The 13,438-nt window shown below is 44.0% G+C and overlaps 1 protein-coding gene and 1 long non-coding RNA gene across 4 annotated transcripts in view; both read left to right on the forward strand.

The window, feature by feature from the left end:
• The window catches only part of slc38a10 (solute carrier family 38 member 10), a 35,061-nt gene extending 21,624 nt beyond the window's left edge, over nucleotides 1-13,437 (forward strand). For 2 of the 3 annotated variants that reach the window (XM_088599858.1, XM_088599857.1), the window contains exons 12-17: nucleotides 2,125-2,298; nucleotides 2,935-3,393; nucleotides 3,519-3,626; nucleotides 5,626-5,646; nucleotides 6,062-6,235; nucleotides 7,889-13,437. In XM_088599858.1, the coding sequence (XP_088455984.1) occupies nucleotides 2,125-2,298; nucleotides 2,935-3,393; nucleotides 3,519-3,626; nucleotides 5,626-5,646; nucleotides 6,062-6,235; nucleotides 7,889-8,994 (2,042 nt within the window). In that variant the 3' untranslated portion in view covers nucleotides 8,995-13,437. The remainder of the gene's footprint in view (nucleotides 1-2,124; nucleotides 2,299-2,934; nucleotides 3,394-3,518; nucleotides 3,627-5,625; nucleotides 5,647-6,061; nucleotides 6,236-7,888) is intronic. The other variant, XM_088599859.1, reaches the window with a different exon arrangement.
• LOC148652745 (uncharacterized) overlaps nucleotides 1-13,438 on the forward strand; it is a 95,390-nt gene that overhangs the window by 68,963 nt on the left and 12,989 nt on the right. The window lies entirely within an intron of this gene.

Genomic DNA, 13,438 nt, shown 5'->3' on the forward strand with positions numbered 1-13,438 from the left:
GCAACAATTGAAGCAACAAAAGCTCACATTAGGTAAGCTGTATTAATGTGTGGTGTTCAGAGTGATAGCACATGACAACATTTCTGACTAAATTAGATAAAATTCCATTGTTTTATTTGTTCGTAGACGTGCTCATCATATTATTAGCAGTAATAATAAAAAACAATTGCTCACATGTTTTCACTTTTGAACAATCCTGCAGCTGTTTGACTTCGGTGCAGAGGAATGTTGCGAACGCTGTGTAACCCATAATCAAACAAGCATGGTCTTAGTTTTGTTGGTTTGACCTGTACATGCTGACGCCTATTATTCTGTAAGCAAGGGCTTGTCTAAAGACATCTGCAGTCAGCTTACCATCTCTCCTCGCTTTCAAATGGGGGGAAACATGGGGTAGTGAATAAACCTGCCATAAAAAGAACCCCGAAAAAGCTGCCTCATTGCTCATTGTGAGAAACGTCACCATCGCTAACCTCGCAGACAAAAACACACATGAGCACGTCACACCAGAATCACAGGATTGTGGTTCCTTGCCTTTCCTTCTGTGTGGAAGGCTAAATCTTCAGTATTGTAAGCAGGAATGAAGCCTTTTAGCTATCTGCTGTCTCCCTGACACTGCACACAAAGCTCCCATCTCGGAAGAGCTGCTCTTCTTTTTTTTTTTTTCCGTGCGCTCGGCTGACGAGCTCTGCAAAGCGTTGGAATAAATGAGGTGAATCGTTTTTACTGCTACCCTGAATGACCCTGAGATTGCAGGCGATTATTTTGCATCCCCAGTGAAATTGTTTAATATCAGCCAAAAGCAGCCCCCTCACTGTGTCGTAAAGAGTGAGCGCGGCTGTTAATGCCTGTCCCTACAATGATTTTAATTTCGCTCCCTGCTGAGCAGATAGCTGCTCTGAGACAGGGGGAGACAGGCGCCCAACTGTGGGGCAGGGTTTATACACGTTTTAAACAGCGTTTTTTCACTGGGCACCATGGTGCGCTGTGTACTTGTTTAATCAAACTGGCTGTGCGAATTCAGTTTATGAGCACTCGTCTCTGCGGCGTTTTTTGTGTTTCGGATCTACTTTTGTGCTTGTCCGGTTTTTATTTTCGCTCTTCTTGTTTATGTGAATGCCTTAGCATGTGAATTGAATACTGAAGCGGGTTTAGTAGGGGCTGTCCCCGTCCTCTTAATTTTTCACAGCGCTATTACTGGAAACGTCCCTCAGTCTTTGTGTGTTGTTGTGTAAGCCTTCTTTCAAGGCCATTCCGGTTCGTCTTTTATTCTCTCTTCGTTTATTGTATTTGGAAGGGAAGAAGGGTGGAAAACTGATCAAAGTTCTCTTTGGACAGGCCAGCATTTGCAGGAAATGAAATGCACTTGTTTAGGTACGTTTAGAACAATACATTGTGCCTTTTCAACAGCGGACGCATTTCAGCATCAGCTGGCATTGAGCACATTATATGGAGAAACATTCAGAGCAGCATCTGGTAATGTTAAATGGTTTCAAACATGGTGTGCTCTTTTGTGAGCACATTTCTGGTGACTAACGGGAAGGTTGTATTTAACGGTGGAGGCTGCAGTCTTCTCTTACAGTTGTGTGTTCGTTGTTGTGACTCCTGTGTTTATGCTTCCATCTAGTGGCAGGTTTTAAGGCATGCATCTTTACTGTTCTCCCTAAGTTCGAGTTGTTCTTCTAAAGCACTCAGACTCTGGAGGGGGCTTGACCTGTTTCTTGTGTGGGTGTTGTCCCAGGTGGGCTGTCCATGTGTTCTCTATACCCAATCACATATTTAGACCTAGAAGAGAGAAAAGTGAAAAGGTTTGCTTTGGTTTATTGGTAGCCTATATAAATTAAGCATAGAGAAAGTACTGAAACTATCTTGTGGTGTTTTGCACACCTTATGATGAAGAGTTTGAAGGGAGAACTCAGTTTGCTTTTCATAAAGTCATTCTTCATGGCTTGTTTGACGTTTAACCTTTAAAAAGAAGACATTAAATATTATATAAATTAGAATGCTGACCATGGCACAGGTACGCAGCTGCCTTGAGCCTGTGCTTTTCTCAGCTCTGAGCTTGCTGCAGTGCACTCTAGTGGTTTCCCCAGTATGTTAGGAACAGACTTCCTTCTGTCCCTGCAGTGGAAAACCCGATAGTGCATGAGCCAATGGACAAGCAGGAGAAACCAAACCCCCCCAGGGAGGCAGAGTTACCAGGCCAGAGGGAACCAGCAGAACCCCCCCAGATTAAAGGACCGGTGGAGATCCCAGAGAGGAAGAAGGAGGAGGAGGTTCAGCTGGATCGACCCGATGCAGGTGACCCTACACTGATGGGCTGGGCCTTACCACCATCACTGAGTGATAGTTCATTCTGTTGATTGCCTTTTGCAGTTAACATTAAGGGGGACATTGGCATCCACAGGTACATAGCCATTACTAGCCAACAGTGGCCATCTTTGTTGCAAATAATGATGAAAGATGCTACTGTAGATCAACATATATATATATATTTTATTTGCTTTGTATGACATTTGAAAAACATAATCACTCCACAGACTGGGTTTATTCATAAGTGCAAGGGACTAATCAGTATAGAAATACAATGAACCCCATGACTTCTGATAGAAACCATCACTGTGCAAAAGATTAAGCTGTCAATTAAAGTGTTACCCAGTTCTAGCTCACTTTTTTTTTATTCACTTTTTTTCTTTAGAAAACGAAACGCTCATTGTATTAACTGGGCAGAAATCAAAGCACGCCTTTTATCTGCATCCTCTTGCATGGATGAGTTAACTGATTTATTTTACCATTGTATCTTTAATCTTATACCACTGCCTATATTGTATTCATAGGCTGTGTATTCTGAAGTGTTGGAGCCTAATAGCTGTGAAAGAAGATTGATGAAAGGAAGGGGGATAAAAGGCACTTTGTAACCCTCTCCTAACTTTGCAGGTGTGGCAGTGCCTGTTGGGGAAGCCCACCGTCATGAGCCGCCCATCCCTCATGACGAGGTGCTTGTGGATGAGAGGAAAGACAAGGAGGAGCTGGAGAAGAACGAGCCTGCCCAGGAGGCCGGTCAGGGTGTGGCGCAGGGGCATGCAGAGGAGGAAGAAGAGCAGAAAGGAGCACCAGAAAGAGAGGCGGCCCAGGGCCTCGAGAGCCACAAGAAGGAAGACCATGCAAAGGCAGGGGAGCGCGCCCAGGCGAACGCGGTTGAGCCACAGCAGGAAGGGAAGGACATCAAGGACGGACAGGAAGGACAACGGATGAAGCCAGCTTATAAGGACCTGGAGGGTGCTGCCCAGCAACAGCAGGCTCCTGAAAAAGAGGTGCACCCTGGAAATGCAGGGGAGAACATGGCAGTGAACCCCAAAGAAGCAGACAAGGCCCCCAAGAAATCAGTAGGAAAAGGTGATTAAAAAAAAAAATCAGTTTCTTCTCTCCACCATTTTTCAAAGGCTGCTATACGCAGCCGAACGTTATAGGGCTTTCAATGATTCAAAGACTAAGCAAAAGTACCAATTGTCTACTTACAGGTGGCCAGCCGCACGGGGGGCCTGAACCAGAGGATCATGGGCAGGGAGAGGACAGAGCTGAGAGGAACTTGGAGGTAAAGGAAATGGGACCAGAGGACAAAGTAGATGGTGAGTGTAACCTTTCTGGAGCTGCTGATACATTTGAAAAATTGATATTTCTCAGATACACTTTCTTTTCTGTACCAGAAAGGTGATCAGTGTTTCTACTTTTAAATACTTTCAAGAAGATACCATACCTCAATGACCGATGTCTTCCTAAATATATATTTTTTACATACAGAGAGTAAAAAAAAGTTCAAACCAAACATTTTGTTTTAGGCTAGTTGTACTTAAAAAGGTAGTTCTAATCTAAAAATAATTTGAAAAGTCCTTTAAGGTACTGTGAGTTTGTGGCTGACTGCGTTATTGAGTGTGCTTATGCAGTCACTTAAGTGGAGACGATGTCTAGTCTGAAGGTTGAGGAGAAGCACAGCATGAAGTGTGTAGCTGTACAGTAGGTCCAGGTAGATGAAGATGCATTTAGAGAGAGTAAATGAGCTGTGAAAGCAGGTTCTCCTTCCTCCAGTAGAAGTGACCTTCAAGGAGCTGACGAGACGTGATATTTTCTGATGCCAGTAGCTTGAGCTAGGCCTAAACAAGCATTGTCTTCGTGTAGCTTTTTTTTCTAGCTGAAACATTTGTCACCCATGTGAAATAGGACAAAAAGACAGCTCGATTGCTGGCACACCTCTGACCTGTTTTCACGGGCTTGTGTTACATCGGGGACTGCTCTTCTGTAACTCGTTCCACCACAACCTCTTGAACAATTGAGCTGCAATTCAGTTGTTTTTTGTATCACATGGTATGGCTACAACATTGGATTTTGCAAGATTTTCAAAAGTTGTCTTCTCAGAACAGTAAATAGTACAGCTGTGAAACTTGAGTGTGAGTGAGCATGTAACCTGTTTTGGAGTGGTAACTGAACTGAAGCCGTTAGTGGGCCGCAGCACTTCAGTGTAGCGTGGCTGCGCTGTGTTCGTATGGCTCCTGCCTGTTGCCCCATTCTCAGAATTTGGCTGGATCGGAAGCGCAGGGGAGAAAAGAGCTCTACTTTCTTTGCTCCAGAGAACCCCATCACTAACTGGGAGCCTTATTTTTGCTCTGATCTGGAAATCCGATTTGAAATGGCATCTCGCTAAACGGGCTTTCCTAAATGGATTTTTGTGTCATTCAGCCAGTTTGTTGCGTGAAGACTTCATTTCTGTTAGAAGGCCCCTTCAGGGCATTCTTTGGCAACTGTTCACACATTATACTTTTTTATTTCCCGAGATTGAGTTTTATTGAGTACTGTTTCCTAATTCAATAATAGCCCTATGTAATTTAGACTTGGTTTTTAGTTTGGATTCTGGACTGGGGTGTCTTCTGTGATTAAATTTGCTTGTTCTCCCAGCGTTTATGTGGGTATTTCCAAATGCATGCTGGGCTAATTTGTGTCTCAGAGTTGTCTCTGTGTTCTTGTATGGGTGTGTATGGACAAGTATTCAACTCAAGAAGCAGTCTTATCTTTTGTCCCGTGCTTCTAGGATAGGTTCTTGGATGCCACACCCTTACCAGGCTGAGTATGAGTATACAGATTATGTAGTGTTTGTGCCTGATATTAGGAGCAAGGCATTTAGGCCTTTCAGTCAGCCTTGGGATGCACTGGTTGGGCTATCCATTTCACAATATTGAATTTACTCATTTCCTAACAGGAAGGAGGCAATACGTTTGGGGTAAATCGTGTGTTGCGTGTAGTGTAAATGCTGTTGTTTCTGATTGAGTTGTTAGGGATTTTCATAGCTTACTCTTTTATAATGGTTTAGGTGTTGTTAAAAATATATTTTGTGACCATTTATAAAATGTTGGAAGTCCATTGCATTGTTGCCTAGTATTTAATGTTCTATAAAAGGCCATTTGAGGGAGAGTCGTCAGTCTATAAACTGAATTGATCGTCTTTTTGTTACAGAATGTACCAAAGTCAGACATAGATAATTTCACTCTTTAGTCTTGTGCAAGGTCTAGAGTAGTTATTGCAGACTGTCCTCTAATCCTTGTCTTTTCTCCTGCTGTCAATGGATCTCTGCTGCAGAAATTAAAAAGCTGGTAGCAGGTATGGATTTCTCTTCACCTTTCTCCCGTTGGTCCCTTCCATTAAAGAAAGCATTGCTGTTCGCTGGCAGCGTTCTCACATTCGTTAACTGGTAGCATCTTCGTGCAGCTAGACAGGTCAAAGTGTCATTTGGGTTTAGCAGTAGCAGAGATTTGATCCTTCTCTGCAGGCTGTTAGTATAATTTGTGTGACCATTTCACAGCACTTCGACCTCTTGCTCTCTGTCTTGTTCTCATGTAAGGCACTGAACTGTTCCTGTCTCCTCATGCTCTTTCCCTGCAATTGAGAGCATTTCACAGACCTATGTCCTTATCCCCAGCGTCATTAACACCCCCCTCACAGCTCCATCTTTTCTCCATGACGGTAGACTCTGGTGCTCATGCCCAGTCCCCTCTCTCCCCCCTCTCCCCCACAGAGGTGCAGCAGGAGGGGAAGCTGGACCAAGCCAAGCTGCTGGAGGTGCTGAAGGAGCAGCAGGAGCAGCAGAAAAGGCTGTTGGACCAGCATGAGAAGCTCTTGGCTGTCATCCAGGAGCAGCACAAGGAGATTCACCAGCAGAAACAGGACGGAGAGGAGGAAAGGCCCCCAGGTAACACACTGCCTGCAGGGCACTCGTAGACACCCAAGCAGAGAGAGAGCATAGTGCTTGCGATTCCTTAAGAGCTCCCCCAGCACGTTCCAGGCAGTGCACTTTCTAAGTGATTAAAAGAGAGCACTTTGCCTTCCTGATATTTCCTCTTTTTATAAATGAATTCCTTGCATTTATCCCAAAGGTTCTCAAAGTGTTCTACATGAATACCCACCACTGAAGTGCAGCCCCCACCTGGGTAGTCATTACACACCAGCAACCCCTCTACACAGCACTACAGCTGGAGAAGTGGGGAAATTTGCTTCTCCAATTGACTACTAGTCCAGTGTGGAATTTAGCCAGGACATCAGGATTTCCATCCCCTACTTTTTTGGAAAGTGACCAAGTAGTAGGGAGACAGGTTTAGGAAGTGAAGTTCTGGCTTTACCTATTAGCAGATAAATGACATGTGAGGTATAAAGAATAACTGGAAGCTTAGGTTAGTATGTCAGCGCCCTCTGTCATGGAGGGTGTTAAACTGAATTGCAGTGTTGGGGTTGAGACTGTGGCCAGTTTTTCCTTTTGCTAAGGTTCTGACCGGTAAGCGAAGTGCAACAGTGCTTTCTGTACATTTTTTCACGTGTGGCCCTGGAGGTCTGCTGAGTCCTGCTCCTGATGGCAAGCTGCCTGCTCGCTCACGGGCCCACCGTGCAGGGAGGTGCTCCTGCACACTTTCACTCCCAGGCACCCCCCCCTCCCCGGCTCCGAGCGTTCCTGGAACCTGCTCCGCCACGCGGAAGTATGGCTGACCTGCAAAATCATGCATTTAGGATTTTGTTCCCTTATGACCTAAGTGGCAGTCAGACATTACTGACTTCCTCATAAACAGAATTCAGGAAATTATTTTTTGGGTGTTTATTCTCTTTGAGAAGTGTTAAGAATAATTACACAGTTATTCCTTGTGTTACTTTGCAACATCCTGCCAAAACATGCTAATCATCTGGGTTTTCAGAAGTGATGTAAATGAACTTTCCTTTCAACAGAACAGCGATTAAGTTTCATTTACTCACATACTTTTATAACTGACTACAGCGCTTTATTTTCTAAAGCAGCTATTTCTCATTACACAATTTTTAAGCTACTGGGCACATGCCTATGTCTTTAATTTAATTTACTGTATTTAATTAGAAATGCCTGAGCCATAATGAATTGCAGTTCTTGTTTATTGTCATTATGTTTAGATGGAGGATGAAATATACCCTCTGGCATTCATGGTTTTTTTAATGAGGTTAAAATGGCTCTTCACCACAGAGACACCCCACACTCCATGTTTGTATAAATGTGTTTTATATATCCCGTTGAGTAATAATGTAGCAATGTTTGAAGACCTAAATATGAATAGTTTTCTATAGTTATTTTTAATTTTTCTGTTGCAGTATGAGGTGCCATGTATACTGTGCTCTTTAGCTAGCAATGAAAAACTGCAATCTCGTGACACTACTGAAATAACTTTGTTGGTTCAGGTGGCTGAAATATCATGTTGGTTTAGTAACAGTGAATTGTAATTGTGCAGAACTGTGGAAAAAATACCTGTAGAAATTCTAAACATTTAGAATCGTATGTAGGAGTTTACTACTGTGGCAGTAAACTGTATAACCTGCTCTGTCTCTCCAGAGGAGCACCCAGAGGCCCAGGCACCACCAGGAGAGCAGCTGGCTGAGAAGCCCGAACCCGAGGGTCAAAACCCTCAGGGCCTGGCAGATGGCCCAGTGGGGGCAGGAAGGGGCGCAGCGCTGGACACTGACCGGCGAGAAGGGGGTGCTGACAACAGGGAGCGCGCGGGTGGCGTGGCGTCCCACCACAAGCCGGCCCAAGAGGATGCCCCTCATCGACCAGGACGGAACCCGGAGGAGGTGGACCACAGCGGCCCTAAAGATGGGACGAACAAGGAAGAGCAGCGCAAGGAGGTGCCGCCGGATGCCGCAGCCAAGCCGCTGAAACCAAACTGGGGGCAGGAGAACCAGCCTGTGAAGGCTCACCAGCAGCAGCCAAGGGAGGGAGAAGCTGGGCACCGATTTGATGAGGCAAAGCCCGACGTGAAGGTTGGGGTGGCGGTGGGTGTGCAGAAGGAAGTTGGAGCCAGAGGAGTACCCCTGGGTCAGAAGAAGCCCCCAGCTGTAGAGCAGGCTCAGCTCAAGCCCCACCATGAACAGCTGGCCGGAGAAGGAGAGAAGCAGCCAGAGAAGAGAGCAGAGCAGGCAGAGGTGGCAGTGAAACGCAGAGAGGCCGATGAAGGGGACAAGGAGATGGAGAAGGAGGAAGACAAGGAAGGAGAGATGCAGCGTGCCAGAGATGCCCAACAGGCCGTAGAGGAGGTGAAGGCCAGAGCAGCAGCCGAGCAGGAATCTCTGAAGAAGGGTGGAAGGGACCTAAAGCAAGACACACTGCAGAGGCCAGAGGTACGGCAGCCGCCTGCAGAGGAAGAGGAAGAAGGGGCAGCGGCAATGGAGGAAGAGCAGCCGCTCGGCAAAGACAAGATCTTGGAGCAGAAGCAGCCACGGGACACGGAGCCCAAGGAGAATCCGCCCAGAGACCCGGGGGGAATGGATCTCAAGAGGAGGAGGCGGGAGCTGGGTGGGGGCGGGGTCCCGGGGCTGGAGCCCCTGCTGGAGCTGGGGGGGTCGGACCTGCACGCCGCTCTCGAGGGCCAGCTGCTCGGGGGGTCGCTGGTTCACACCCGCCAGATCAAACAGGAGCCCCAGTCCGAACAGGAGAAATAATACATTCAGCGCCCATCCCAGAACCAAGCCCCTGCCTCCCTCCTCACCCCCCTGCGCACGACGTGGAGGCGGCTCTGCCCATTCAGAACCCGTGACTTGAAGGACTGAGAGCCCAAGCTTTTCATCGCCCTGAAGCTCCAAGGGCTTGAGCTTGAGCTGCAGCTGGCTGTGTTCTGCTTTTCTTTTGTATTGGCTGCTGCCTTCTTAACATCTGAAGCTCATGTCCACAGCTAAAATGTTGTACAAAGATCAAGGCAAGCTTTGAACATTAGAGTGTTCAGCATGGTTTGCTGTGAGGGGATGCATTGACAAATTGAGACCGTTTTAGACCATTTAACTGGCTAAACCCAGACAGAAGAGACAGGAACTCCCATCCCATCCCTCCCTTATTTTTGTTCACAGTATGGATTATTTGAACGTACAGCAGTAAGACATTCCACGTCGCAGACAAGTCCGCAGTTTGGGATGACAGGGGTGTTCTGGTTAAATGGCGGGGTTCCATGACACAACAGGAACGTTTCCCTAGCAAAACAAAGCACAGCCCAATCTTAAAGGTTAAAAACTGTTAAAAATATCAAGACTTGTACACTGAACACATTGCAGTGGAATCTCGGTTGTTACCTCGATGTCTGTCTCCAGTTTCTATGCCACTGTGATGACGGCTGTCAGATGACAGAAGACTGCCACCAAGCTCTTGTATGAAGCCTTTTGCTACAGTTAAAAATTTACTTTCTAGACCATTTTCCCCAAAATACAGTAAAAACATTCTGCAAATTTGGGGAGAAAATTTCAGCAAATGCTACATTTACTACCAGATTTATTTTCCTTGGAGAAAAAGTGAGGACGTCTTGGGAATGTGCTAATGTGGAGCACAGTGGGTGCGGCTTTTTGTTTTTCATTTGTAAAACCATAAATGTTGCAAACCATTAACTATGAACCTTCTCCCAGTTGAGAGACTAAAATAACATTCCAAATGGGTTTGTGACATTTCCCCCCCCCCCCCCACTTACAAAGCATGTTTCAAGCTGCTTGTCAGTGCTGGGTCTGTGAAATCCGTCCTGTTCCAAGCAAATCTTACAAAACCTCAGTGGAGCTGACTCGAATCCACTGCCATCAGCAGCAATGGACTGTTTTCATAAAATACCTTTTAACCTGAGAAAACCAGGCGTTGACTCATGTCTAAATTATCTGGAGTTCTTTGAAGTCAGCAGGCGTCTTGTGTCCATTAGTCAGAAAAGGTGCTAATGACAGTTCAGTGAAAGTGAATTGCCAACAGTGTTCTCTGCAAGAGCCCTTATTGTAAAGTCACCAAGACATTCAGTCTTTCTCCCCTGGTACCGGTCAGTCAGAGCCCCGCTTGGGGAAACAACCTGTCTCGGTACCACACCTTCAGTAGGCAGGATTACTGGGCATCTTATTTTTCCAAAAAAGCTGTCAACCTTAGAAACAATATGTTCCGTCCTGGATTAACTGTGAATGCAAGGAAATGTGTACAAAATGAACGATAAAACCAAAGTGGCCATATATTAATTGGAGGTTCCTCAGCCACACTAGAACAATCCATATTGTCAAATCAGCCTGAAAGGGCTTTTAAAATCTCTTCATCTCCAAAGGCCTTTCTTGAAATGTGTGGGTATGTATGTTTGAGCATGGCTTTTAATAGAGAAGTAGAATATACGTAGAGGATAGGATCATCCATATGAAATCTGTAACTTTACATTCCATTTTCTTTTACCGTGACCAATACAAAGACAAAAAAGTAGATATGCATGGCAATGTACTTATCAGTTAACCTAAGTGAATCAAGTTTTTATTGTTCCAGTTTAATTTGGATGTCTTGTTGTTTATCCAAGGGGGGAAGCGGAGTCGGTTGTACTTGATTATACTGGTTCCTTTAGAACAAGGGTCTCCAACCCTGGTCCTGGAGACCACCAGTCCCCAACCAGGTCTTAGAGTTCACCCAGAATCGCCCGTTTTTAAAGACTGGCTCAAGATGTAAGTTATGAATCAAATCAATCAAACACGTAATATGCTCAAATAAAGGAAATCTGGTCTGGTAAATTTCCAATTTAAACAAATTGCTTGTCAATTCCTCACAAAGGAATTATTTTGAGTCTTTAGAAACTTATGATTTGTTGGTTATCTATTAAATCTGCTGCACTGTCTCTGCAGGAGTGGAGATAAAGATGCCTGTATTACAGGCTAAAAACTGCTTGTTTGGGAATAGAAGTTTGTTTAACCTTGGAGCTGATTGTTGATGCTCTTAATGTCCACTTCATGCCTCTTTTTCCATAGGCTTGACATCATCTTGGAATGTGTTTGTGCATTTGCATTTGTTTTGATGGAAATGTATGTATTGTAGTCCCATTCAGTGCAATCTTAATGAAAATCCCAAAACCCATTCAAACGCATGCGTTTGTGTAAGGTATTCTGCTTGCATCTAGATTGAAGTTTTGTCAATGAACATTTGAAGAAGGTACAGTTTGCTGACTGTGAAGTATACTTTTTTTTCTCCTCTGAAGGATTGGTCTGATTTTGAGTTGGTGACAAAAACAGTCAAGTTCATATTGCTTTTGTGCAAAAGTAAGTAGGTGTGTGTTAGCTCCTGAATTTGCTGCCTAAATACACCAGTTTTTCTTTCCCCATTTCTGATCTGGGTTTGAAAAAACAGCACAGAAACTGTTCTACTCTCTCTGTAACCAGACAGTTTTTGCTGTTTTTCACAGGCCTTGTATGAGCAGACATTTCGTGCTGGCACGAAGATGAGACCTGATATCGTGCAGCTCATCAACGTACACTGTTCACACTCTTACATAACATTCCAGACCCTCGTCCTGAATGTTGTTGATCTTTAGTGCCTTATTGTCGTTATAATGTACTGCAGAATTGTGTTTCATGTAGTGTATGTCGTGTTCCATCCATGTTTGAAGAGTTATCAATGAACCTGTCACAGGTGTACTTACTGTTTTGTGCCTCTGTCACAAAACAGCAGTAAATGTGTCTACCAGCAATTTGGTATCCAGGCTTGAAATACAATATGCAGAATGTTGTTTGGTGTTGTATGGCTAGAACTTTAAAGCTAAGTGTTGAAGTTAGCATTTTTTCAGGGATCTTTCTGAACTGCTTTTCGTTCCAAAAAACTAGCAGATCAGTACCTTTTCTAGTTTTTCCATCTGTAAAATCAGTCATGTGGTTGTCTCATTTTGAAAAATTCTGGGATTGTGCTGTGACACTGCTTAACTCCAAGCCAAACTCTTCCAACTGTTTATTGGTGCAGAAAACAAAATAGTTGCTCTACTTGCACAGATTTATATTTTTTTAATCTGAATAGTGCATCACAAGGACAGTACTAAATTATTAAGTTATTAAGTTGCCTAAGGTTCAAGTATATCAAGGCAATCCTTTAATATACATAAAACTATTTACAAGGACTCTGCCTGCTTTGGAGAAGATGAGATTCCTGTGGACCATCAACTGTCTTGAGATGCGATTTCACATCTAAACTACCAATGAAAGACGAGACTAGAAGTAATTGGATTTCAAGTGTTCAGCATTGTTTCTTATGCATACCAAAGTCACCAGATTAACAGTAAACTAAATATAACAGTGGCAAATATTTTATTTGTATTTTGCGAACATAAGTATTCATGACCACTTTGGTGTTGATATGACAGCTGACATGCTCCTCCACACCGTGTTAATTAGAGCCACTTGTCTTTTGGCACAGTGCAAGCACCACGGTGCCTTACAGGAGAGAGAAAGAGCTAGTGCCGATGGGAGGAGCGGCCTGTCCCAAGAGCTACATTTCTACCAGTTGTCTGCTGGGGACTCCCAGTCACAGATGGCAGTAACAGTTTTTACAGTATGTAATAATGTAAGGGGTATAACTTATGTGTTTGCTTTAACTTTTACCTAGATGAAACTCAAGCTCACTACCTCTGTACCCATGTTGACTTGCTAAGTGCTCCAATATCTTGTATAAAATACTGTAAATCTTGTATTTCTGAGACCACAGTGCATTATGTTTTCATGTAAAAGGCTTAGGTTGGTACATATGAAATTCCCTGCTCTCAAACCCACTGATTTGGGTTTTTGACTGTCACCCTCCAGGCACCATGCAAAATAGAAAATAAGTGCAAAAATAGGCAAAAGCAGTCCTTTCTTGTAACACATGCAATAGAGATTACTTTGTGAAGCTTGCAAATGCTTTTTTGATAAGTAGCTGGGGTGAAAAATTAATAAAAAGGTTTGCATGCTAAATTGATAAAACCAACTGCGCAAGAAGTTACAGTAAAACTCAAAATTTTTAAATGTTGGAAGATTTGATGTACTGTTTGTACTGAATTTCTAAACCAATTCATTGATTGTCATAAGGCTTCTTTTTTTTTGCAAAAAAGTCTTTCAAAAAACTGATTTCATGTACAATAAATATTTTGAAAATCAC

Source organism: Lepisosteus platostomus, chromosome 11 (genome assembly GCF_059453375.1).
Source record: "Lepisosteus platostomus isolate fLepPlt1 chromosome 11, fLepPlt1.hap1, whole genome shotgun sequence".
NCBI classification, from domain to species: domain Eukaryota; kingdom Metazoa; phylum Chordata; class Actinopteri; order Semionotiformes; family Lepisosteidae; genus Lepisosteus; species Lepisosteus platostomus.